This window comes from Panthera onca, chromosome B1 (genome assembly GCF_046562875.1).
Source record: "Panthera onca isolate mPanOnc1 chromosome B1, mPanOnc1 haplotype 2, whole genome shotgun sequence".
Taxonomy (NCBI): domain Eukaryota; kingdom Metazoa; phylum Chordata; class Mammalia; order Carnivora; family Felidae; genus Panthera; species Panthera onca.
Window position 1 is genome coordinate 163,786,646 of NC_138342.1, and position 26,981 is coordinate 163,813,626.

The 26,981-nt window shown below is 45.6% G+C and overlaps 1 protein-coding gene across 21 annotated transcripts in view; it reads right to left on the bottom strand.

The window, feature by feature from the left end:
* Positions 1-26,981, bottom strand: part of ANK1 (ankyrin 1) — a 218,852-nt gene that overhangs the window by 10,679 nt on the left and 181,192 nt on the right. For 10 of the 21 annotated variants that reach the window (XM_060653467.3, XM_060653459.3, XM_060653458.3 and 7 more), the window contains 5 exons: positions 26,822-26,953; positions 25,858-26,004; positions 23,488-23,568; positions 6,841-7,399; positions 3,587-3,884 (listed from right to left, as the gene is read on the bottom strand). In XM_060653467.3, the coding sequence (XP_060509450.2) occupies positions 3,587-3,884; positions 6,841-7,399; positions 23,488-23,568; positions 25,858-26,004; positions 26,822-26,953 (1,217 nt within the window). Of the gene's footprint in view, positions 1-72; positions 533-3,586; positions 3,885-6,840; positions 7,400-23,487; positions 23,569-25,857; positions 26,005-26,821; positions 26,954-26,981 lie in introns of those variants that run through there. The other 11 variants (XM_060653473.3, XM_060653472.3, XM_060653470.3 and 8 more) reach the window with 3 other exon arrangements.

Below are 26,981 nucleotides of genomic sequence, written 5' to 3' on the forward strand. Positions count from 1 at the left end.
ACCGCCCCCCAGCTGCTGCCCGCGCACATGGCAGTGCCGTGCCCTCAGCCCTGCCTCCTGCCTGGTGGTTACCTTCAGGAAAACCCGACGCCGGACCACCCTCGTGGAGATGGTCTCCTCGTCGTCACTCACGCCCTCGCTCTCCCCCAGCTCCTTGTCCAGCTCCTGGTGGATGTGCTTCAGCACAAAGCACAGGGAGCCCTTGACAATGTGCATCACGTTCTGACAGCTGACCAGAAAGAAGCCCAGGAGCACTAGGGTGACCAGGAGCTGGGTGATGAAAGTCCACATCCTCACCTCCTCAGCAGCTGGGCCCTCCAGGGACTAGCAGGACTAGGGGTCCGGCCACTGTGGGGGTCCAGTCTCTCATTCTCCTCTGGGACTCCTGAGTGCCCCTGGGGCCCCTTCCATTCTCTCTCCGCAAGAGACTGGACGGCCCCTCACCACAACTGCCCCGCTGAGTGCCCTCCTGCTGAGCTGCCCTAGGCTCTGCCCTCATGCCTGGGTGACATCAGGCCTCGATAATTTTAGCTCCCCAAACCAGCTGCTGGGGCTGTCCAACTGGGCTAGAAGGGAGCTGGCAGGTGCGCCTGTCCTGGGCACTGAAAGCGCATGTCAAAGTCACTCTGTGAGTGACTGGTGCCCCACCCTGTGCTCTTGCCCTCCAGGCCTATGTGAACTACAGGCAGTGCTGCCCAGGAACATGTTCCCTTTCGGGGACTCCAGGAAAGCTGTTTGAGAACGTGGCTACTTGTGTGTTTCCCTGGTCTGTTACTGCCGTGATGAGAATGGAGTTCACCCCCATGTGCAGGGATGGGACTGGCTAATACCCTGGACAGACAGTTAGAGGTTTCTTTCAAAAATAGCCCTGGGACGAGTGATTTGCTCAGGCCTAGCCAAATTAGCCCAGTGGGGTCCACACTGGTGGTGGGGCCCCCTGGAAGCCCTTGCAGTTCCCATCAGCCCCGAGGGCCCTCTGCACTCCCCGCCCCCTTTACCGGGCACAGCAACCCTAAACGTAAGCGTGTAACTGGTGTGTCTATTTAAGGCCTGTCCTCAAAGGCTCTTCCCATGCCGGGCTGTCAACGCCCACGAGCAGGAACCATGCGCTTTAAGCTTGTCTTTACAGAGCTGATTCACAAATGCAGAGGGCAGCAGCTGCCGCAGAGAGGAATTTCACTTTCGGGATCAAGCTGTTCCTCTTTGAGTAACAGGGAACAAAGATCTGGGACACAGCCAGCTGACCCTGCAACTCACTCACTGTAAGGGCTTGGGAAACCTGGGTACCTTCTCTGGGCCTCAGTTTCCTCCTTCTGTAAAACAGGGACGACTAGGAGTGAGTACTGCTGGCAGGCAGGATTCTACGTGCATTTCATACACTAACCCAGTTAAGCCTTCCGACGACCCTGCCATTTTTCCATTTTACACAGAGGAAATAGAGGCACAGAGAGGTTAAATAACTTGCCTGGTCAAAGAGTAAGGAAATGACTCAAGTTTCAAACTCCCATCACTACACAATACTGCCTTGTTTCAACAAGGAAGCACCTGGAAAAAATAAAAGCCCATGGCACATGCAAAGGAGCTGGGCACTGGAGGGCATTCATTGTTAGCCCAGATAAGAGTCCAACTTCAGATATTTCCATCTGGGGTCTCAGAGGAGAATGTCCTACAGTCATCTCAGGCTTGCCTTCCTGGCTCCAAATTGGAGGGCATCTCTCTGTCAGTGTTTCCAGAGACTTACTGGAAATACTAGTAAATGGGCTCTTTGGAAACCCTTGCCTTCAATGGGCCACATTATCATCTCTGGGGTCCCATCAGATGACGAGGACAACAGCTCACCCACAACATCCAATCCTGTCCTAGATTTGGAAGGCATCAGGCCTGGGGGCCCTTCATAGCCACTCATTCCGACTGGGAAACGGGATCCGGACTCCCCTGGCCCTGACACTGGTTCACTGTGTGACCCTGGAGAAGCTTCTCTGGAACCTCAGTTTCCTCAATGATAAATGAGGCAGTTGGACCCTATGACCTAGAAGGTTTCTCTCATGATCCCCTAGAGTACCCTTGCTTTTTCCCCAGTCCTCCCATGACCAAAGGCTGACTGCAGAGGGGCCATGCATAAGAAGGCTCCTGGCGTCCTTCTCTTTCCCAAGGATTCAGGATCATAGACCCAGTTAAGAGCACCCATGCTCTCAGCCCAGTGCTTGCTATTAGGAGCAGTAGAAGTGCCAAAGGCTAGCCTGATGGCCAAGAATGCACAGGGTGGTCTGGGGTTAAAAATGGACACAGCTGCCTATCTTGTCCAAGTCACATACTTGGAGGGAAGTATCTAAATAAAACCATATTGGATTCCTAGCAGTTCTTTGCAGCCAGCAGCCCAGCATTATTGTGCAGCTAACCTGGTCGTGGGGGCCCCAAGGTGCCTGCTAGGGCTCAGGTTCAGGTAGGGCAGAGAGAGAAGAGAAAGCAGCAGAGGGGAGAGAGAAGAGGAAAGGGCTCCCAAATGAGGAAACAGTGCTGACTGAACCATAAGAAACCAAATGAGACGCAGAACACATCATTTATGCACACGCTAAAAATGCATATGCACGGAATGGCCATGCAGATTTTATAAAAGAGCATACATTAAAAAGGCACAGCTTAATAAGGTATCTGGGATTTGTTTCAAAATAATATGTTGGGGGAGAGAAAAGTGGAGAAGGTATAGATGAAACAAGATTGGCCATAACTGGGTAACTGTACAGACTGGGTGGAGTGTGCATGCAAATTAATATGCTATTCTGTTTTTGTATTTATTTGCGATTTTTCAAAATAAAAAATTTTTCCAAAAACACATTAAAATGGATGTCTACGGGAGTGGGAATGTTTGGGGGCAAGAGAATGTGAAAGGGGAGTGAAGCTAAAGCAAACAGATAATAAGTACAGCAGGGCAAACCCAAACAGAGGAGGGAGGCCTGAGGTAGGCAGACACCAGAAGTCAGGAGCGAGGCCAGCAGGCCTCTCCTGGTCCACCTGAGGAGCCCCCCCACAGGATCACAGAACTCCTGAGCCAGTGCACCTTGGTGGTAATCCATTCATTCCTCCTTTACCAATGAGGAAACCCAGATGCCGAGAAGAGAGTGGCTTGTCCGTGGCCACACTGACCATGGTGGGACCAGGATCAGTCTAACACTCAGGTCTCTCTGCTCTACACCCTTCCTAAAACACACCACGGAAAAAGAAAACAAACAAAAACCATGGCTTGGGAATCAGCCAGACCTAACTGCAAAGCCTGCCTCTCATCCTGTGACCTTGGACAAGCGGCTCGACCGTCAGCTGCCACATGGGAATGACAACAGAGACCCGAGGCAGTGTGAGCGTGATATCATAGGCCGTGTGCCTGGGATGCCCCGTGAATGTTACTTCCTTCCCTCAGCAGAGACCGGGGCTTTGTATCCTTGCTTCTAGAGAAAGTGAAGTCACAGCCACAACTTTTAAAGAAAGGAAGCATGCTTGGCCTAGGGCTTGATAGAATGAGAGGCTACCCTGGGCCTCAGGCCCCTCCAGTGCTGGCAGGCATCAGCAGGTGCCTCTGTGGGCGTCTCACCTCTGCCATCTGGGAGAAAGTGCTCTGAGCCTCCTGCACCCACTCCTGGTGGCTTTGTCGTCTCCGTTCCCTGTCGGCCTGCAGGCTCTCAGCCTCTGGTTGCTCCTCCCAAATGTGCTCAGTTGCAGACATCAGGACCTTCTCATACTCCTGAGATCCACTGGGCTCCAGCTCTTTGATGGTGGTGACCGTACTCTGGAATGAGTGTGGGCCACGTACGACCTCCTCTTGCCAGGAACTTTGTGCAGCATCTTGTAGGTATGAGACAATGGAGCCTTCTTCCTCCCAGTCCTGCAATCTGGGGTCCAGGAAGAGAGAAAGGGCACTGGGTCGCCCTTCAGTCTCTGGCCGCTCAGATACCCTCCCCCTCCAGAGCGCTGGCTCCATGTCCCATACTGCACACCCAAGGGACGGGACTGCATGAGCAATTACACATGGTCAGCACATAGCTGACTGCCCTGTCCAGAGAGGCACAAGTGGCCCATTCCTGCTGTCCAGGTGGAGAGGGCCACGGGTACCAGTGCCACCCGCCCATCCCTTTAAGTGGCTGGCTTTTCACCCTGGGCTCCTGAGGCACTTGGCTCACACTGATGGCTGTCACCCAGGTCTCCATGCCCATCACCTCCTCTGCCTCCCTCCAGCCCTCCAGGCCACCTGCACTCCACAGTCCTTATCCCAGTGCTCATCCAATAAGGCGACCACTCTCTCCCTATGGAAACACAATCTTCTATGGCTTCTGGATACCACATTTGCCTGGTTTTCCCCCCTCTCTCTGGCTACCACTTCTCAGTGTCCTTTGTCAGTTTCTCCTAATTTCTCTGACTTCTGAGCACTGGGCCACCCCAGGGCTCAGTTCTCAGACCTCATCTCTACCTACATCTACCTCCTAAGTGAGCTCGTTCAATCCATGGCTTCACATCCCACCTGTGTCCTCATGATGCCCAGGTGTGCACACAGAATCTCTTCCTCAAGCTGCAGATGTATATGCCCAGCTGCCTCCTGAATGTCTTTGCTCTGGGGGGCTCTAACAGGCATCTCAGGGATAGCACGATCAAATCCATACTCCTGACTCCCCCCCCCTCCCTGTTCTGCCCAGTCTTCCCCACCCTGCACTACATAGCCTCTTCATCCTTCCAGTTGTCAGGTCAAGGACACTAGGGAACTCTTAGACTTCTCTCTCTCACACTCCATGTCTTATTTGTCAGCAAACCTCGTTTGTTCAACTTTCAAGCATATAACCTGAACACAATCATTTCTTACCACCAGCACTGCCGCCATCTTGGTCCATACTAGTAGCAACTCTTACCTCCTGGCTCATCTCCCTGCCTCTGCCTGACCCCTGGCCCTGTCAGGCTGTTCTCAAGGCAGCTGCCACATCACCTCACTCCCTCTGCTCAAAACGCTCCAGTGGCTCACCATCCTACCCAATGAATGCCAAAGTCTTTCTAGGAACTCAAGGCTGGACGTGTCTGGCCCCATTAGCTCCTTCCATCACTCTGCTGTGATCAGTGACCTTCTCACTGGTCCTTGACTAGGCCATGCATGTTCTACCACAAGACCTTTGCACTGGCTGGGTCTTCTGCTGGATATGTCCCCTCTGGTATTCATACGATTCACCCCTTAATTCCTTCTGGTCTTCACTCCAACGTCACAGACTCAGGCCTCCCCTGCTACCCAATCCCTCATTTTGGCCATCCCCTCTCCACACAGGTATGTGCATCCCACCCTCTTCCCTCCTTTATTTTCCTTTTTAGCTCTATCATCTAACTTTCCCCTTTTAAATACTTTCCATTTATTTGGCTTTATCTCATTTATTGTCCATTTCCTCACTAGATCACACACTCTTTGCAGATGGGAGACTTTTCTGTGTTTGGTTCAATGCCACATCTCCAGCACCGAGGCACGTTTATAGGTGCCTGGCACACAGTAGGCACGCAATACATACTGTTGGGTGAGTGAACGACATTCATCTGTCCCCACCGGAGGGCTGACCAAGGATAGAGAGCCAAGCTGTACCACATCCCGCACTGGCACCAGGCCTTCCGGTTCCCCATTTGGTGGCCCTGCTGGGATAGTGGTGCAGGGGCTGGCACATAGTGTGCCCTCAATGCCTGCTGAATGAATGGTTACCACAGGTTGTTGGGTGATGGCCTCTGTCACAGGCATGCCAGTATTTCACTCTACTCAGTCTGTCCAATTCTCCCCACTAAACAAAGGATTCGTTTAGGAAACAAAACCAAACCAAAATAAATCCCTGCTGTCTCCTCTTGTAAATGGCTTTCTCTTCCCTCCTACATCAGTACTTGGGTCACACTGAGTGGACCCGGTCAGACTGGGCTTCTGAGAGGGTCTGAAGGGGGATGTGGGTGGGAAGAGGAAGTGGCCAGACCTGAGCAACCTGGGTGTGCTGGCTGTGCACAGCCTTCAGGGAGCATGTAAACTCTCTCCTTGCATTAGGGAAAATATGGAAGAAAGGGCCACTGTGGCCCAGTTCCTATGCCAGTCCAGGAAGGCCAAAGTGACCCTCCACATTCTGCCCAGCCCTAGGGTATGGTGGGCCCACTGCCATGGACGTGAGTCGAGCCTGTGGCTTCTACAGCATCTGCAGAAGGCCCTTCTGCCTGAACCATCCAAGCTGCTGTCCTGCTACAGGCACAGGAGCAGCCCAGGAGAATCACCCATCTCTCAGTAGATGAAAGCTCTGTCCTGCCCCAATAAGCCCACCAGCCTCACACTTTCAAAGGGGGACAGTTTCAAAGGGGGCGCCATTATCAGCTCGGTCACACTCAAGGTGTGAGACTGCCTGAATAACTTCCCTGGGCCCTGCTGCTTCTGCATTTCTAAATATGGTCTTCAACAGCAAGCACCCAACAGAAAGGGCCCAGAGCACCTACCCTCAGCTGCACTTTGGAGAGGTGGCTCTACCAAGCCTTACAATCTCTCTCTCCTAGCGCCCTTCCCTGTCCCAACGACCCGGCCTCTCCCCTGCTGGCCACACCCAGGGGCATCCTGGGCGAGGACTGGCCTTTACAGATCACTGTTCCACTCCTACAGGACAGAGGGCTGAGCGAGGGCTGGGTGACTTCACAGGCCAGCTGGCGCCACACTGAGCTGCTTTGCTCCTGGGCAGTTAGAGCGCAGGGTCAAGGTCAGCGGCAGCACCTAAGCATTCCCTCTGTACTCACTGTCAGGCACCATCTCACCCGAAGCCCAGGAAGACGAAACATATCCTGTCATGGCAGCCCGGCCCTTACCTGTCCTGGCTGGTCTCCATCACCCGACTCACGCTGGGGGATTCTGTGATGTGGGCTTGCACCCTCTGCTGGCCTGAAACAAGAGACACTTCATTCTCTGAGTCCTGACCTACACCTGTGGAGTCCTCCTGACTCTTATGACCTGGCAGCTTCTCTTCTGACCTCTGACCTTCTTCCTGGTCAAGCAAATCGATAAGGCCATTTGTGGCATCTGAATCCACTGTGTCATCCTCCACAAGGTCCAGAGAGCCCAGCGTGGGGCCCTGGGGTCCCTCGGAGAGCACCCCTTCCAGCTTCCACTCATGGCCGGTGGCGTCAGAGTCCTCGGCCTTGCTGCACTCCAGAGAGGAGTCCTCAGCAGTGACCAGGGAGGGTGTGAGGCCCGCAGACCACACCTGCATGTCAGACATCTCCAGCATGGTGTCATGCTCCGTGGCCGCCAATGGGATGGCATCTATGACGGCCACCTCGTTCCAGTACTGGTCTGCACGCAGCGGAGAGGGAAGTGCGTACTGCAGGGAGGCAGGGGACAGCAGCTCGTCCTGCAGCGAGGAGTAACCTGGATGGGCAGACAGAGGGCAACATGCTCCAGAAGCGATTTTTGTCACACACACTTACGTGCAAATCCACACACACGCACACGCCTGTGCGTGCACGCACACGCAAACACACACACACACACACACACAAACACACACACACACAGAGGCACAGCCATTGAAAATGCATGCACATTCCGGGGAGGGGGCTTTCCAAGCTCCGTGTCCAATGCTCAGGCTTGTGGCTGCTGCCCGGGGCACCAGGGCAGGAGAAACAAGGCTCTGTGGGGGACAGCCAGGAAGTAGGGGGTGGAGACGAGGGATCCTTTGCTGAATGGCAAAGAGAAGAGATTGGAATTCTTTCTTGTCCAGTTCAGAGCGCTAGATCAAGAAGCCTTGAGTCAAAGGATTTGTGCTCCAATCTGTCTAACCAGAGGAAAGCCCACTTCTTGATGTCTGGGCAGAAAGAAATGTTGCTCTTTCTTTGCTTGAAACATTCCTTTAGCACAGTCCTTGGGGTATCAGTCAGGAATGTACCTTCAAGGGAGGGTACTGCCCACCCAGGTCTGGGGGCAATAACCAAGCTGCCTTGGAGGGGTCTAACGGGGTGCACCGAACACCCACCCTCCGAGCGCTGGTCAAATGGCAAACCATTTGGTGCCAGATGAAGTAACTTTTCCTCAAGTTGCAGACTGGTTCTGGAAATGCTGAGTGCTCTAAAGTGGCACAAGGGAGAGTTCTAAGCATTCAAAATAGGAGGCCAGGTCAGAGGGCAGCAGGAGGCCCCGGCACATCTGCCCTGACGCTCCTGGCTCTGCTCAGTTCACACCAGCTCCAGGTCAGCAGTCAGCCAGCTCAGGCCGCTGCATGCATAGCCCGAGGGTCACCACAGCCTGTTCCTCTGGCTACTCCTTGAGACTGGCTCAGACAAGAGGCCCTGCTAGCCTTCTGGTTGGCTCTGGCACTGGCTCCCTGACGTTCAGCAGCAACTAGGAGCCTGGGTGAGTGGCACGTGCACGTGTATGAGGAATCTGAGTGCGAGCTGAAAGGGCACGTTCTGTCAGTTGGCCCCTCTGCTCTCCTCCAGCCAGGAGTGGGGGTCCATGGATAGGGCAAAGAGGGCCTCTGCCTCCCCTTCAGAGCTGGTACCCATCTGTGGGTGGGAGAAGGGACCGGAACACAAGCTTCTCCAGTCAGCTCAGCTCGTCTGGGGAACCGGGGTTTAGAGCAGGACCCCTGGGGATGGGCGAGGCCGCCCCTACAGCGTCTCTAAGGACCTCCCTGTGCCAGAGAGGCCCCTAACCTAGCGTTCAGACTCTCCATCCCGCCGTTCACCCCTCACCACCCCACATCCAGCTCTTCCCAGGGCCTGGCCTTTCTTCCGGCCACATGGACCCTCCTATCCCAAGTCTGGAACTCAGCTCCTGCTCTCCCAGTTCTTCTCTACTTGACACAATACCATCTGCTGCTCTCCTCATTAACTCACTTGTTCAACCAAAAGGTGTGAACTGAGGCCCGCTTACGTGCCAGGTACCGTGTGAAGGGCTGAGGATTACAAACACACCAACACACACAAACAAGACAGGTTCCCGTCATCCTCTTTTTTCATGATGTTTTCCCTGAGACTTGAGCTCACCTTGTTTTGGCAATCTCTGAGCCCATCCTATGTTCTCTCACTGAGCTGGCTCATGGGACTGTACACCCTTTGAGGGCAGGGGTGGTGTCTCCCTCCTCCTCCCACTTTCTTAGAACAGGATTGGGAATCCGTTGGCCAGAGCGCTCCAGAGTGTGAGGAGGGTACAGGAGCCAGAGTGGATGACCTCAGCCATATTTAGCCAAACCACAACTGCTGACTTAAAGATGTGTTCCAGGAGCCAGGAGCCATGCTGTGTGATTGACATACAGCCTCCCTTAATCTTCCCAGGAGAGTTCTCTCGCTGACCGATCTCTACAAGTCTATGTGATTCCAGGTCCCAAAATGAGAAGGAGGACGAAGAGACCATCAGGTGGTGGGGTGGCTGGGAGGGCAGGGCTGCGTTTGCCAAGACTAAAGGACTCCCCTTTCAGCTCTGGCCAAAAGAGGAGGAACAAAGAGGAGGTGGGAAAGTAGGAAAAATGGGCAGAACAAATCTTCCCATGTTAAATCAAAGTGACTGTATGTGAAACCATGACCCATTGGGAAACCAGGGCCAAGGGCCTTCAAACCATCCACAGTAATCTCTCTGGAATATATGTGAGCCGAACATTTTAGAGTCAAGTGATTATTCTCTTCTTATTCTTGAAGGCATTATCGTATTATTGCAGTTACTAATTGAGCATCCATTTTGTATAGAACATACCAAATATGTTATTTTTAATTGTCACAACAACCCTATGAGTAAGGCAATATCACTCCTACTTTATAGATTAGGGAACTAGAGGTACAGCAACTAGCTCAGGGCACATAGTAAGAGTGGTCTGGTCTACTAGATTTTGCCATTAGCATCTTTTAAAATTGCTTTATTGAGGTATAGTTGACATACAGTAAGTGCGCATATTTAAAGCAGATAATTTGATGAGTTTCATGAAACCATCACCACAATGAAAAGAGGGATATTCATCACCCTTGAAAGGTGTCTTCATGCTTTATAATCCTTCCTTCTGTGTCCGTGTTCCCAGGTAACCACTGATCTGCTTTCTGACACTATACATTAGTTTGCATTTCCCAGAACTTTATATAAATGGAATTAGACAGTATGTACTTTTTTTTTTAATCTGGCTTCTTTCACTTGGCCTATTTGGGTAACATCCTTGCTGTTGGATGTATTGATGATTTATCCATTGTTACTGCTGAGCTGTATTCCATTAGATGCACCACAGTTTATCCATTTACCTGTTAATCGACATTTGAGTTGCTTCCAGTCCGGGGCTGTTACAAATAAAGCTGCTTGTCTATGTGAACATATGCTTTGTTTCTTTAGGATACACACCTAGGAGTAGCGTGGCTGGATCATATGATAGGTGTACTTTAACGTCTTAAGAAACAAAAGTGCTTTCCAAATTGGCTGTTTCATTTTACATTCCCACCAGCAATGATATGAGAGTGCCAATTCCTCCCTATCCTCAGTGACACCTGGTATGATCAACCTTTTTCATTTTAGCCATTCTGACAGGGGTGTAGTGGTATCTCCTTGTATTTCCCTAATGGGTATTAGTGTTGAACACCTTTTTATGTGTTTCTTTGCCATCTTTGTATCTTCGGGGTTAACTGTTCAAATCTGCTCTGCTAAAAACTGGGTTGTTTGTTTTCTTATTATTGAGTTTTGAGAGTTCTTTACATATTCTGGATACAAGTCTTATATCAGATGATTATTTCCAATATTTCTTCCCAAACTGTAGCTCATCTTTTCACTTTCATAATAGTGTATTTTGAAAAGCAGGTTTTTGTTTCTGAAGAAGCCCAATTTACCAATTTGTTCTTTGACAGATTGTGCTTATGGAGTTGGGGCTAAGAAATCTTTGCCTTACCCTAGATTTCTAAGGTTTTCTTTCATGTTTTCTTCTAGAAGTTTTAAGGTTCTATGTTTATTTCTAGAAGTTTTTATGTTCAGTTTTACATTTAGTCTACCATCCCTTTTGAGTTAAGTTTTGTATATGCTGATGCAAGGTAGGAATCCAAGTTCATTTTTGCTTATGAATATCCAATTGTTCCAGCCCCACTTGTAAAAATTATCCTTTATCCACCAAACTGCCTTTGCACTTTTGTTGAAAATCAGTTGTTCATATATATATATGGATCTGTTTCTGGACTCCATTCTGTTCCACTAATTCATTCATCTTTATGACAGTACCACAACTGTAATAATTACTGTAGCTTTGTAACGAGTCTTGAAGTCAGGTAGTGTGAGTCCTCCAATTTTGTTCATTTTCAAAGTTGCCTTGGATATTCTAGGTCCTTTACATACGAATTTTAGAATGACTTTGTTTACAAAAAAAGCCTACTGGGGTTTTGATCAGGATTGCATCAAACATACAGATCCTTTAAAGGAGAACTGACAATATCAAGTCTTCTGACCCATTAACAAGGTGCACCTCTACATGTATTTAGGTCTTCTTCAACTGCTTTCAGTAATGTTTTGTAGTTTCCAATGCATAAGTCTTTCATTTTATCAGATTTTTCTCCAAGTATTTCAATGTTTTCAATGTTATTGTAAACGATATTCTTTTCAAAATTTCAATTTAAAATTGTTCACTGCTAGGATAAACAATATAGAAATTCAATTGATTTTAGATACTGAACTTGTATCCTGCAACCTTACTAAACACACTTATTAATCACTTTTTGTAGATTCCATTAGATTTTTTATATTGGTGATCTTATTGTCTGTGAATAGAGACAGTTTACTTCTATCTTTCCAATCTGGTTGCTTTGTATTTCTCTTGCTTATTGTACTGGCTAGCATCTGTATTTTTTTTTTTAATTTTACTTAAATCCAAGTTAGTTAACATATAGTGCAATAGTGGTTTCAGGAGTAGAATTTAGTGATTCATTGCTTGCATATAATACCCAGTGCTCATCCCAACAAATGCCCTCCTTAATGTCCATCACCCATTTATCCCATCCCCCCACCCAACACCCCTCAAGCAACCCTCAGTTTGTTCTTTGTATTTTAAGAGTCTCCTATGGTTTGCCTCCTTGTTTTTATATTATTTTTCCTTTCCTTCCCCTATGTTCATCTATTTTGTTTCTTAAATTCCACATATATTTATTTTTGTCTGAAAAATATAATTTCTCTGAACCATATATTTATCTTTCTCTGATTTGTTTTGTTTAACATAATACATTCTAGCTCCATCCACCTTGTTGCAAATGGCAAGATTTCATTTTTTTTATCACCGAATAATATTCCTGTGTGTGTGTGTGTGTGTGTGTGTGTGTGTGTGTATACCACATCTTCTTTATCCATTCATCAGTCGATGGAAATTTGGGCTCTTTCCATAATTTGGCTATTGTTGATGGTACTGCTATAAACATTGGGATGCATATGACCCTTCAATTCAGCATTTTTGTATCTTTTGGATAAAAACCCGGTAGTGCAATTGCTGAGTCATAGGGAAGCTCTATTTTTAATTTTTTGAGAAACCTCCATACCGTTTTCCAGAGTGGCTGCACCAGATTGCATTCCCACCAGCAGTGCAAAAGTGTTCCTCTTTCTCTGCATCCTTGCCAACATCTGTTGTTTCCTGAGTTGTTAATTTTAGCCATTCTGACAGGTGTGAGGTGGTATCTCATTGTGGTTTTGATTTGTATTTTCCTGATGATGAGTGATGTTGAGCATCTTTTCATGTATCTGTGAGCCATCTGGATGTCTTCTTTGGAAAAGTGTCTGTTCACGTCTTTTGCTCATTTCTTCATTGGATTATTTGTTTTTTCAGGTGTGAGTTTGATAAGTTCTATACAGATTTTGGATACTAACCCTTTATCTGATATGTCATTTGCAAATATCATCTCCCATTTCCATTTGGTTGCCTTTTAGCTCTGTTGGTTATTTCCTTTGCTATGCAGAAGTTTTTATCTTGAGGAGGTCCCAATAGTCCGTGTTTGCTTTTATTTCCCTTGCCTCTGGAGACATATCTAGTAAGAAGTTGCTGTGGCTGAGGCCAAAGAGGTTAGCATCCCTAATGTTGAACAAAAGCAGTGAGAGTAGGCATCATTGTCTTGTTACTACGTAACATTCAGTTCATCAATTCATAAGCATTGAGTCTCTTACCATTAATGTAATGTTAGCTTTAGGTTTTTTACAGATATGCTTTATCAGGTTGAATGAATTCCTTTCTATTCCTACTTTGCTAGGAGCTTTTTGTTTGTTTTCTAACAAGGAATGGATGTTGGAATTGTTAAATACTTTTTCTGCATCTATTGTGGTAATCATATGCTTTTTCTTTTTTAGTTTATTAATCTGATGACTTACATTGATTTGTCATTTATATTCTTTTAAATTTGTTAAGGTGTGTTTTATGGCCCAGATTATGGCCTACTTTGGTGAATGCACCATGTGAACTTGAGGAGAATGTGTATTCTGCTGTTGTTGGATGAAGTAGTCTACAGATGCCAGTTACATCCAGTTGATGACGGTAGTGTTGACCAATTCTCTGCCTACTGGGTCTGTCCATTTCTGATACAGGGTTGCTGAAGTTTCCAACTCTGATAGTGGATTCATCTATTTCTCCTTGCTGCTCAGTTTTTGCCTCTCATAGTTTGATGCTCTGTTGTTAGGTACATACATGTTAAGGATTATTAGGTCTTCTTGGAGAATTGATCCCTTTATCATTATGTAATGCTCTTCATTATCTCTGATAATTTTCTTTGCTTTGAAGTCTGTTCTGTATGAAATTAATCTAGCTTCCTCTACACTCTTTTGATTAGTGTTAACATGATGTATTTTTGTCCATGTATTTACTTTTAATCTACATGTGTCTTTATATTTAAAGTGGGTTTCATGTAGACAAGATGTATTTTTTGATCCATTCTGACAGTCTTTTAATTGGTACACTTAGACCACTGACAATCAAAGTGTTTACTGATAGTTGGATTAATATCTATCATATTACTGTTTTCTATTTGTTGCCCTTGTTCTTTGGTTCCTATTTTTATCTTCTACTCTTTTTCTGCCTTTTGTGGTTTTAATTGAGCATTTTATATTATTCTATCTTTTCTCCTTTCTTAGCATATTATTTATGCTTCTTTAAAAATTTTTTTTAGTGGTTGTCCTAGAATTTGCAATATACACTTCTATAGTCCACTTTCAAATAGCACTATAGCACAGGTAGTGTGAGTTCCTTACAACAAAATTATCTTAATTCCTCCCTCTCATCCCTTCTACCATTGCTGTGCTATCACTTGTTCATTTCACTTATGTATAAGCACATATATATGTATGTGTGTATGTGTACATGCATAAGATATGTACAGAAGCATACATAATTGAATACATTATTGCTATTAAACAAACTGTAGATCAACTAAGAGCAAGAAAACTTAAATTTTTATTTAATTTTCACAATCTTTCTTTGATGCTCTTCCTAACTTTATGTACGTTCAGGTTTCTCACCTATATTGTTTTCCTTCTCTCTAAAGAACTTCTTTTAATACTTTTTGCAAGGCAGGTCTGCTGGCAACAAATTCCCTCAATTTTTGGTTGTCTGGGAAGTCTATTTCTCTTTCACTTTTGAAGTATAATTTTATAGGATACAGAATTCTATGTTGGTGTTTTTTCCTCTCAACACTAAATATTTCACTCTACTGTCTTCTTGTCTGCATGGCTTCTAGGAGAAGTCAGATGTAATATTATCTTTGTTCCTTTATGGGTAAAGTGGTTTTTTTCACTATCCCCACCCCCCCCACCCCAGAATTTTTTTCCTTTCTCTTTGACTTTGTGTGATTTGAAAATGATATGGAAAAGTATAGTTTTGGGCATTTATCCTACTGTATTCTCTGAGCTTTCTGGATCTGTGGGTTGGTGTCTGATACTAATTTGGGGTAAATTTTCAGTCATTATTATTTTTTCAAATATTTATTCATTCCTTTCTTTCTTCCCCATCTGGTATTGCCATTATATGTATGTTATACCTTCTGTAGTTGCCCCAAACCCCTTGTATATTCTATTCTTTTTTTTTTTTTTTTTTTTTGGTCTTCGTTCTCTTTACTTTTTGGTTTTGGAGGTTCCTGTTGACAGAGCCTCAAGCTCGGAGATCCTTTCCTCAGCTGTGTCCAGTGCACTAGTAAGCCCATCAAAGGCATTCTTCATTTCTGTTACAGTGCTATCGCTAGTATTTCTTGCTGGTTCTTTTTTAGGATTTCCATCATTCAGCCAATCTGTTCTTACATGCTGTCTACTTTACCCATTAGAGCTCTAGCATATTCATCACAGGGGTTTTTCCTATTTTTTAAAATGTTTAGTTACTTTTTTTGAGAGAGAGATAGAGCATGAGCAGCGGAGGGCAGAGAGAAAGGGAGACACAGAATGTGAAGAAGGTTCCTAGCTCTGAGCTGTCTGCCCAGAGCCTGACACAGGGTTTGAACTCACGTACCATAAGATCATGACCTGAGCCAAAGTCAGACACTTAATCGACTGAGCCACCCAGGCACCCCAATCATAGTTGTTTTAAATTCCCAGTCTGGTAATTCCAACACCCCTTGCCATGTCTGGTTCTAACGCTTGCTCTGTCTCTTCAAACTGTGTTTTTTTGCCTTTTAGTACATCTGACACCTTTTCCTTGAAATCCAGATATGATATCCTGGATAAAGGAACTGCTGTAAATAGGCCTTTAGTAATGCAGTGGTGAAGTGTGGGGGAAGGGGAAGCATTCTATAGTCCTATGATTAAGTCTCAGACCTTTAGTAAGCCTATGCCTCTGGACTGTGAACTTGACAAGTATTACAAAAATTTCCCCTTTACTTTAGATGGGAAAAGATGGCTAGCATGGGCTGGAGTTAGGTATTTTATTTTCTTTCTCCCAAGAGGAAGGCTAGGTGACCGGAGTTGGGTAGTTCCCTCCCCCAGATCAGTTAGGCTCTGATAGTAACCCCAGGGTGTTAAGCTCTCCTTAAGTAGTTTCCCCTGAAGGCAGGCCTTGTTAAGAACAACAGTGCTCTGGCATAATTAAAAATAGTTCCTTTTCTCCTCCCCCTGCTGGAAGCACAAGGGGATTTTCCTGATAATTTACTGTGGGAAACTGGTTGAACCTCCTGGAGGTAAATCTCACAAAATTATGCACCGCCTCCCTCCCCAGACCAAGTCCCCCTGAAGTTTTTAAACTCTCAGAGTTGTCTACACTGAGCCTCCAGCAATTTGTCAGTTACAGTTCTGGTTTTCCTACTCCAGCATGGGCTCCTGAGGTGGTTTCCACTCATGAGTCTCTGCTCTGGTAAATTCATATTCTCCATATCCCCCCGTCAGACTCTCCAGTTTTGGGGGCAGCAAATTTGCCTTGTGCCCTTACCTCTCTTACAGATCCTAGAAGAATTGATGTTTCAGTCTATTCAGCTTCTTACTTGTTGGCACATACAGAGTGGCAGCTTCCAAGCTCATTACATGGAGAAGCAGATATTGATATATCTTAGAATGTTAAACCACCCTTGCATTCCTTGGATAAACCCCACTTGGTCATAATGTATTATCCTTTTACATATCCTGTTGGATTTGACTTGATAAAATTTAAATTTTTTGCATAAATGTTCATGAAGCATATTGGTCTATAGCTTTCTAATAATATTTCCCCCCCTAATATCAGGGTAATGCTGGCTTCATAGAATGAGTGGGCAAGTATTATATTCTTTTACATTTTCTACATGAAATATTTCTTCCTTAGATGTTTGGTGGATTTTACCAGTGATGCCATCTAGGCTTGCTGTTTTCTTTGTAGAAATTTTAAGTATTAATTTAGTTTAATATATATAGGGCTATTAGGGTCACGTATTTCTTTCTATGAGCTTTGATAACATATCTTTCAAAGATGTCAATTTCATCTATGCTTTCAGTTATTGGCATAAAACTGTCATAACCATCCCTTATCATCTTTTTACTATCTATAGAATTTGTAGTGACATGACCTCTCTTATTCCTGATACTGGTAATTTTTGTCTTCTCTTTTTCTTAACCAGTTTGGCTAAAGGTCTGTCAATTTTATCAATCTTTTCAAAGAACCAAAGTTTGATTTTATTGATTTCTCTAGTTTTTTGTTTGTTTTCTTATTATTTCCTTTCTTCTGGTCATTTTGGGTTTAATTTGTTCTTCTCTTTCTAATATCTTAAGGTAGAAGCTGAGGTCATTGATTTGAGAATGTTTCTCCTTTCTCATGTGGACAGTTAGTGACATAAATTCCCCCCTAAGTACTGCCTTACTGGTGTAGGATAAGCCCTGACTGGTGGGTTTTGTTTCCCTTTTTTTTTTTTTTCCTTTTTGTAATGCAAGTGTCTGACCTAAGCTTTGATTGCCTATATTTCCATTTCAAAGATGGCTATCTCAAATAAACACATTGCCAACCACATGACTAGATAAAGGGCCAGGCCACCCTTCCCCACTGAATCTCCCTTGTTATGGAGACCTCAGTTGATTTCAATGACTGACCATTTGGGCCACTTGATTTTTCTTTTCTCATGCTTTAAATTCCCACTCTTAGGTTTTAAATTTACCAATAAAGAGTGAGTCCATGAAACTCTAGGCCTCCACTTTCAACCCCCAACATAGCAGAACCCTAGCCCTGAGCTTGTTCTCTTCTCTCTTTTTTTCCCCTGACAACCGTGCTGTGTGGCCCTAAGTATGCTGTGTAATTTTCAGGTTCTGTAACTAATAAATTTTTTCCCCCTGAAGTTTCTTGGTGGTTATTGCTAACGGGCATCTTGCAGTCATAACAAGAACCACATGGGCTGGTCCAGCCACAATATTAGCTATTGATAGGCTGAGTCCAACACACAAGAACTGGAATCCTATAAATTTTGATATCTTTTGTTTTTCTTTACATTCATTTCAGAATATGTTCTAATTTCTCTTTTACTCTCTTGTTTGACCCATGAGTTATTTAGAAGTGTATTATTTGGTTTCCAAATATTTAAGATTTTCCAGATTTTTTGTTATTGTTTTCTAATTTAATTTCACTGTGGTCAGAGAACATGCTTTGTATATCTCAAATGCTTTTAAATCTAAGACTTACTTTATGGTCTATAATATGGTCCATGTTAGTGTAAGTTCCAGATGCAACTGAAAAGAATATGCATGCTACTGTTATGGAGTGGAATATTTATAACTGTCAACAATAAAGGTCATGCTGGATGGTAGTGTTTTTCAAATCTTCTATATGTTTACTGATTTTTCTACTTGTTCTATCCATTATTAAGACAGGGGTACTGGGGCGCCTGGGTGGCGCAGTCGGTTGGGCGTCCGACTTCAGCCAGGTCACGATCTCGCGGTCCGTGAGTTCGAGCCCCGCGTCGGGCTCTGGGCTGATGGCTCGGAGCCTGGAGCCTGTTTCCGATTCTGTGTCTCCCTCTCTCACTGCCCCTCCCCCGTTCATGCTCTGTCTCTCTCTGTCCCAAAAATAAATGAAAAACGTTGAAGAAAAAAAATTAAAAAAAAAAAAAAAAAAAAAAAAGACAGGGGTACTAAAGTCTCCATTATAACTGTGGTTTTGTCTACTTGTCATTGCAGTTTTCCCAGATTTTGCTTCATGTATTTGAAAGCTATCTTACTAGGTGCATAAGTATTTAGGATTGTTATGTGCTTGAACTACTTATGAAATTATTTTCTTCATCTCTGGTAATACTCTTTGTTCTAAAACCCACTTGTTTGATATTAATACAGCCATTCCAGTTGTCTTTTGATTAGTGTTAGCACAGTTTATCTTTTCTCATCCTTTTAAGGACTTTGTGTTTGAAGAGGATAGTTGAGACTTACCTATATATTCATTATGACTATCTCTGCCTTTTCATTGGGGTATTCAGACCATTTACATTTAATGAGATTGTTAGTATGGTTAGGTTTAGGGGTGCCTGGGTGACTCAGTTGGTTATGCATCCAACTCTTGATTGTGGCTCAGGTTGTAATCTTGAGGTTCATGAGATTAAGCCCCATGTCGGGCTCTACGCTGACAGTGTGGAGCCTGCTTGGGATTCTCTTTCTCCCCCTCTCTCTGCCCCTCCCTCACCTGTGTGCACATGTTCTCTCTCTCAAAATAAATAAATAAACTTTATTTAAAAATGTGTTTAGGTTTAAATCTATTACTTGCTAATTTCTACTTTCTTTGTCCCATCTTTTCTTCTTTTTTCTTCCTTTATGTCTTTTGAATTAATTGAAATTTATTATGACTCCATTTGATCTATTTGGATGAATTATTAGGTACAATTCTTTGTTTTATTATTTCAATAGTTGCTTTAAGGCTTATAATATACATCCTTGACCTATCACAGTCTACTTTGAAGTGAAATTATACCACTTGGTATATAGTATTAGCACCTTACAATAGTACACTTCTATTTTTCCCCTCTTGACTTTTTGACTTTTGTACTATTGTCATACATTTCACTTTCACATGTGTTATGAACCCAACATTATATTACTGTTATTTTTGTTTACACAGTTATCTTTTAAAGAGATTTCAATAATGAGGAAATAATGTAACTAATTAGAAAATTATGTATTTATCCTTGCAGTTAATGTTTTTGGCATTAATTCCTTCTTGGAGATCCATATTTCTGTCTGATATCATTTTCCTTCGGCCTGAAAGACTTTCATTATTTTATTTATTTATTTGTTTGTTTATTTATTTTTAAAGTAGTCTTCATGTCCAGGGTGGAGCCCAATGTGGGGCTCAAACTCACGACCCTGAGCTCAAGACCTGAGCTAAGATCAAGAGCTGGATGGATGCTTAACTGACTGAGCCACCCACATGCCCCTATTGTTTCTTTTTTAATATTGCTTGAAGCATGGGTCTCCTGGGGATGAATTTGCTTTCATTTTTGAAAGCTACTTTTGCTAGGCATACAGTTGTAGGTCAGAGATGCTCTTTAAAGATTTAGTCTACTTTAAAGATGTTGCTCCACTGTCTTTGGACTTGCATTGTTTCCAACAAGAAGTTTGATGTCATTCTTATCTTTTTAAAAAGTCTTTTTTACGTTTATTTATTGAGAGAGAGACAGAGTGCGAGCAGTGAAAGGGCAGAGAGAGAGGGAGGGAGAGAATCCCAAGCAGGCTCTAGGCCATCAGCATGAAGTCCAACACAGGTCTCAATCCCACGAACATGAGATCATGACCTGGGTCAAAATCAAGAGTCAGATGCTCAACTGACTGAGCCACCCAGGCACCACTAATGTCATCCTTACCTTTTGTTCTTTCATACATAATATGTCCCTTTTTCTTTGGCTGCTTTCAAGACTTTACCACTAGTTTGACCAATTTGCTTAAAATATGCCTTGGCATCATTGTGTCCATTTTTCTTGTACATGTGGTTCACTGAACTTCTTGGATTTGTGTAATCTTCTTGGATTAGTTTTTGACAAATTTGGACATTTTTCAACCCTTATTTATTCAAATGTTTTTTCACCCATTCTCTGTTGGAAACTATTTCCACATATATAAGGCCACTTGAAATTGTCCCATAGCTGATTGATGCTTTAAAATTTTTTTCTTGGGGCACTTGGGTGGCTCAGTTGGTTGAGCATCCAGCTTCGGCTCGGGTCATGATCTCATGGTTCGTGGGTTTGAGGCCCACATCGGGCTCTGTGCTGAAAACTCAGAGCCTGGAGCTGCTTTGGATTCTGTGTCTCCCTCTCTCTCCGCCCCTCCCCTGCTCATGCTCTGTCTCTTTCTCTCAAAAATAAAGATTAAAAAAAAAACTCCTTTCTTTCTGTGTTTCATTTTGAAGAGTTTTTATTGCTATGTTGTCAAATTCCTTAATCTTTTCTTCTGTGATGTCAAATCTCATTCAGTGTATTTTTCATCCTACACATTATAGTTTCATCTCTAGAAGACTGGTTTGAGTCTTTTAAAAATATTTTCTATGTCTCTCCTTAACTTTTTGGACACCTTAAATACAGTTATAATAACTGTTTTAACATTCTTGTATGCTAATTCTAACATCTGTTTCAGTTTAGAGTTAGTGTCGATTGATTTTTCTCTTTATTACGGGTCACACTTTCCTGTCTCTCTGTATGTCTGGTAATCTTTAACTGGATGTCAGAGTCAGACATTGTAAATTTTACCTTGGTGGTGTTGGATATTTCTGTATTCCTATAAACATTCTTGAGCTTTGTTCTGTTATGCAGTTAAGTAACTTGGAAACAGTCTGATCCTTTTGAGGTTTGCTTTCAAGGTTGATTAGATAGGGCTGGGGCATTGATCAATGTAGGACTAGTTACTCTCCATTTCCAGGTAAGGCCCTTTTTTGTTTCCTCTGCAATGTTTCTGAATGATCCATCTGACTGTCGGGAATAGCTGATTAATACTCAACCAAAACTTGCAGGGGACCCTCTGAAGAGCTCCAGGATTATTCAAGCAGCTATGTTTTCTCTGGCACTGTATATCTTGGCAACTCTAGCTGCTCCTTTCTCTCTGGATTCTCAACGTCTCCTCAACCCAGGGAAACTTCTTGGATTTCTCTGCCCTATGTCATGACCTAGAAACTAGCAATTACAGAGTTTCCCTCAATTATTTCCTAGGTCCCATAGATCACTGCCTTTTGTTCACTGTGTCTAAAGTCTTGAAAACCATTATTTCCTATATTTGGCCCATTTTTTTTTTTTGGCTTTTTTAAGCAGGAGGGTATATTCAGTCCTTAATACCTCATTTTGGCCAGCAGTGGAATGCATCCTCTTTTTTAAAAATTCATTTAAGTAACCTCAGCACCCTCGGTGGGGCTTGAAATCATGACCCCGAGATCAAGAGTCACACACTCCACTGATGGAGCCAGCCAGGTACCCCAGAAGTGGAATGCATCTTAAATAGCCCCTCAAATAATAGCCAAGTGAGTATTCTGTAACTTTTGGTAATCTCAGTAAGACCTGATAAGGACCAGGAGAGGGTAGCTCTACTGGCCACAGAATACTGGAGGCTCTTTCTTGGGTATCCTTTGGGACTTATCCTCCTTAAAACTTCCATGGTGGTCACTTCATGGAATGTCACACAAATGAAATGTGTCCACGAAGAAAACGCATGCACATCCTCTCCCAGGACTTCCTGCCTTTTCTTTATTCTGGGGCCTCTCCTCTAGTAATAATGTTTAGGGTGTATGCCTTGCTTCTCCCTCTCAGTCTCCAGAGGACACCCACTGACCTATCCACATCCTCACAAGCTTGGATCTGAGACCATAGATGGTCATACTCAGTGCCAGTGGTGATTACTATTAAGTCAGAACAATGTTCATAAGGCCTGAGCACATCGTCATGAGGATTATCTCACAAGATCTGGGATGGATCAGACTATAATAAGGTCTGCTGTGTCCCCTAGTTGAATTTTAGAAGTGCCTGTCTTTCTCACAGTCACACGTGGCTCTGCCACATGGGAGCCACCAGCCCACCCTTCAGTCTAGAGCTCTCCTCTCCAGAGTTGCATTTTGGGGAAATCAGGTAAGAGGCAACCATACATACTGCTTTGGGGCAGAGCACAGACCAGCAGTTCCTCCCTAAGTCTCCATCTCAGGTTATCCTGCTGGGTCTCTGCTAACCAAGACATAATGATCACCCTCATAGTTTAATGTTAGTAGCCAGCTAGACAAGGAAGGGCAGCCAACCTGGCCTCAGACAAAAGCCATACTCACTAGTTGTGATCAGGAGCTGACAGAAGTAAAACACATTTTCTTTCTAAGAAGACATTACTATGTGTCCAATTTATCAAACCAATGGACCTGACAAGCATGGATGTGAGATGTCCATTTTTTTTCCTTTTATATGAGAAATCTGATTTCTCTTTTAGAAACATGTTTTTCATTCATTCATTCTTTCTTTCTTTTTTTTTCTTTTTTTTTTTTTTTTTTTTTTTGCTTTATAGGCAATTTTTTTCTTTATGTATATTACCCAAGGGCCCAGGGCAGTTCCCTCTTGTGTAGGGGAAGAAAACTGGCCTTTGAACTTAAGCCCCCTTATGCTCTGACCAGGCCAGCCAGGTGTATATGGCAGGAAGAGTCAAGAAGGAAGGAAAACAGACCTCAAGTTTCTGTTTCCCTGACAGCACAGAGCACTCAAGCACTGTCCTTTGTCCCCATGGCTTCATCAGGAGGCTCAGAGAAGCAGAGAAGCGAGGTCAGGTGCAGAGAAGGCCACGTACAGCTGTGACATCAGTGCAGAGGGCCGGGCAGGCACCCAGACAAGCCAGCATGGGCCCCTGCCCAGGAGGACACTGGAGGAACCATGGAAGGCTACTGCCTCCCTACCCTTCTATCTTTCATCCCTCCTGCTCCTTCTTTCCAGGCCAGAACCATCTTCCCAGGACAGAGAAGAGGGCAGGATAAACACATAGAAGCCAATTCTAGTGCCAGAAAAGGAAGAGTAGACCGAGCTAGGCATCTGCTAATGAGTGTCTGCTTGGGCCATGGTGGGGAGCATGCACGCAGGGCACACAGCCTGTGTTCATCAGCAGACCTGTTGGAGGGGGGTCTCTGAAGGGGTGACAGGGCCACACAGAGAAGCCAGGAAGCACAGAAGCATTCAGTTTGTGACGGTCTAAAAATCAACAAAGCAGGGAGAGGAATCCTTTGAAAACTTAAGTTACATTATGTTACTCTTTCCCTCCAGAGCCTCCAGTGGCTCTCCCGCTTGCTACCAGTAAACCCAATGTCCTTAGGGTAGCCTGTAAGAACTGGCCTCCTGTTGCCCTCTGACCTCTGCTCCTGCTCCCTCCCCCTGTTAGCACTTTAGATGCTTCCCTCACAAGTTATGCAGTTGTTTGACTCTCCAAACAGAAGGTAAGTTCCACGAGGGCAGGGCAGGGCGTTAAGGGAGATTTGTGTGTGTGTGCTTGAGAACTGATTTATCTCCCCTGCCTAGACCAGCGCCTGGCCTGTGGTAGGTGTTCAAAAAGTACTTGCTAAATGAGCAGACCAACTAAAACAGAGCCCATTTCACCTGTCACAGAGCTTGTAGAGACCCAGTCAGTCCCACAGAGGGATTCTGAACTCTGGTTAGGCGTTGGGCTCTCTAGGCTTGACTGTAGTTGTAAGTCCTGTGGCCAGTGGGAGATTCTTTTTTTTAACTGCAGTAAGAACACTTAACAGGGGATCCACCTTCTTAACTTATTTTTAACGGTCATAACTTCCTTGTTTATACTCGTGTAATTCTACGGGCCTGTGTCGTCTAGGTACATGACTGGGGCACAGAGAAACAAAAACTTGCAGATTTGACTTGATAGAAACAGCACTGGGAATATTAAGAAACCCAACCAAGTGATCAGATATCACAGAGAAAAGGAGACGCATTTTGTCACTTGGATTTCCTGAAGCTTTCAGCATTTCCTCAACTGCCCTCCCTTTCTCCCTCTGTGAAAGGGAGCTGGTCTACTCAGCAGTCCCCGCAATGCTCCGGCCAGGTCCCCAAGGGACATGGGAGGGGACCACGGCCTTGAAGCCTTTATGCCGGGTCTGAAGAGTGAGAGACAACTCCTCAGGCACTCGCAGGCCCTCGTGCACGCGCACACACACGCCCTCGCACACGGCCATGAGACTGGTGGGGAGGAAGGGCTAGAAGTCTTTCACGACATGCATCTGTGGAGGCAGACGGCTCCTGAACACCCGGCCGAGGTGGAGACAGTGGAGATAGGCAGTGCGAGAGAATGAGTGGACTAGAGGTCCAGGTGAGGTCAGAGGCAGAAGAGAAAGATGACAGGACGTGATCAACAGAGGAGCCCTGCACCCAGCATGTTTCAGGAGACACAGGACATGGGAGAGAGAAAAGTGTAAGGGGCTTGGCATGCACAGGCCCCACCTGGCAAAAGGAGGCCCCGTGCCCAGACTGACTTAGAACTTACCGGCTCATGGCAGGTCCCCCCCGTGCCACGGGCACCTGCCCAGCATGCACGTGAGTGTGTGGCCAGGAATGGCCAGTAAACTAGCCGCTTGGGAAGCACAGACAGCGCGATGTCACCGCCTAGGGTGACATATTTAGGCACCACAAGAAGATAGTTCATAGACTTAAAATTGTTTCTTCAAGGTCTGTAAGGAATCTTGGGAATCTGATCTAACCTGCTGACTCTAAAGAAGAGGAGATAGTTCCAAAGAGCGGGGCCTCTGCTGTTTCTGTGCCCAGTGGCTGGAGAGAGGGCAGGTGAGGGGGAAGGGGTGGGGGACCCCCAATCCCCTCTCCTTCATGCAGGTGGCTAATTTCACTGCTGCTGCAACGACACTGGTGCACAGGAGGCTGCTGTGTGGGTACTGGGGGCAAAGGTCAGGGGCCTCCGGGCTTCCTCCCCTAGGGCCTGGTCACACTGGGGGTCTGTGCCATGCTGAAGCACATTAAAAAGGATGAGAGGAAAGAGATGGAGTGAGAAAAAAGGGAGGGAGAGAAACAGAGAGACTAGACTCAAAGGAAAGAAGCCCACTTAGCCTCATAGGACTTCTAAAACACCTGCCAGCTTCACCACATCAGATCTTGGGCCAGAATCTCCATGCCCTTTGCTTCTCTACCACTGACTGTTTTACAGATGGGGACACAGGCCCCAAGAGGTGGGGCCACTGGTGGCACAGAACCATGGAGAGCCTCTGCAACATGCAGGGGTGACTCCAGCTGTTCCCTGGACTGCAGCAGGAGCCTGGAGCCTAGGGGAGCATCCGGGAGCCCCGCTGCACAGGAGTGCTCCCCTGTCTCTTTTGCTTGCCTCTGCTCTCAGCACCACCAGGGAGGGAGTTCGAGGAGACCAAACCTCCCACCAGAGGGAAAGATGGTTTCACGAAGTATCCTGTGCTGGTGCCTGGAAGATGGCGCCCAGCGCAGCCCCACCTCCTTCCAGGAGACACTCACCATTCATCTGGGAGGGTGACGAAGAGTAGTCCCGGTCCCTGTGTCTCCGGTCGGGTTTCAGATTGCGGCTCTGTCTGCCCGAGCCCTCCAGCATGTTCACGATCTCACTCCGGTCAATGTTGCGCAGGGCTGCGTACAGATTGTCCACTGCAGGGGGAGAAGGGAAGAAGGGGCGCTGGCCAAGGGGGCTCCAATCCTCATAGACAGTGTGGGAATGTTGTGGGGTGTGGAGAAGGGAGGGAAGTGGGGGATGATTTGTTTTCTCAGTACCCCTCCTTTGTCAGAATCAAAACTACCTGCCTCTGGGGGGTGGGGGGGAAGCTTTTGTTACCCTTTGACAGATCTTTTCCAAACCCTAAGGGTGGTCAACTGCAAAGCATGGGAAGACTGTTTTTTTGTAATCTGAGAGGAATTCTGCAAGAAATGAGAGTGAGGAGAAGAGGATACTGTCCTTTTGAGATCCTTGGTCCTCACCAGTTGATTTGAGATCCAAATGCAGACACCCAATTTCCTCTCAGTGTTTCTGAGTATGGGAATTTAGTTGAGAAAGGGCTGAAAACAGGGCGACGGATCTTCCCTCCAGGTTGGAGGAAAAGATGTTCCTGTATCAGGCAGGATTTGCTCTGTTCTGAGAGGACAGTCCTCATTTGTTTGAGAAACTCAGTGAGAAGTCACATACCCTACACCTGTGCTGTCATCTCGTTCTGGTGTGTCTCTTGTCTTATTCGGGGGATGGGAAAAAGGCCAAGGCCAAGACCATCCTATCCTCTTATGATAGGACTCCCCGAGGACCCCAGGACCCTGACAGGTGTGTGTGTGAGGGGCAGAGAGACAGAGACAGCAAAAGGGATTGGCTCCAAGGCAAAGACGGCAACTGGAGCTGGAAGGCAGAAAGGCTCCGGTGAAGGGGAGGTCCTGCACGGGCTTTGGACAGAGGACGCTTCCTTAGCTTAACGGTACTGACTCTTTGCGTTTTTGCCTTCGCGGGTGACCCAGAGATTCAACAAGGCTGCACTCTGCTCCAGCAAGGAGTTGGGGTTTTCCACACGGATCCTGTTGATGTCTTCCACGCTGAACTGAAGCTCCCGAGCCAGCTCTGCAGGCAGAGAAGCAAGACTGGGTGT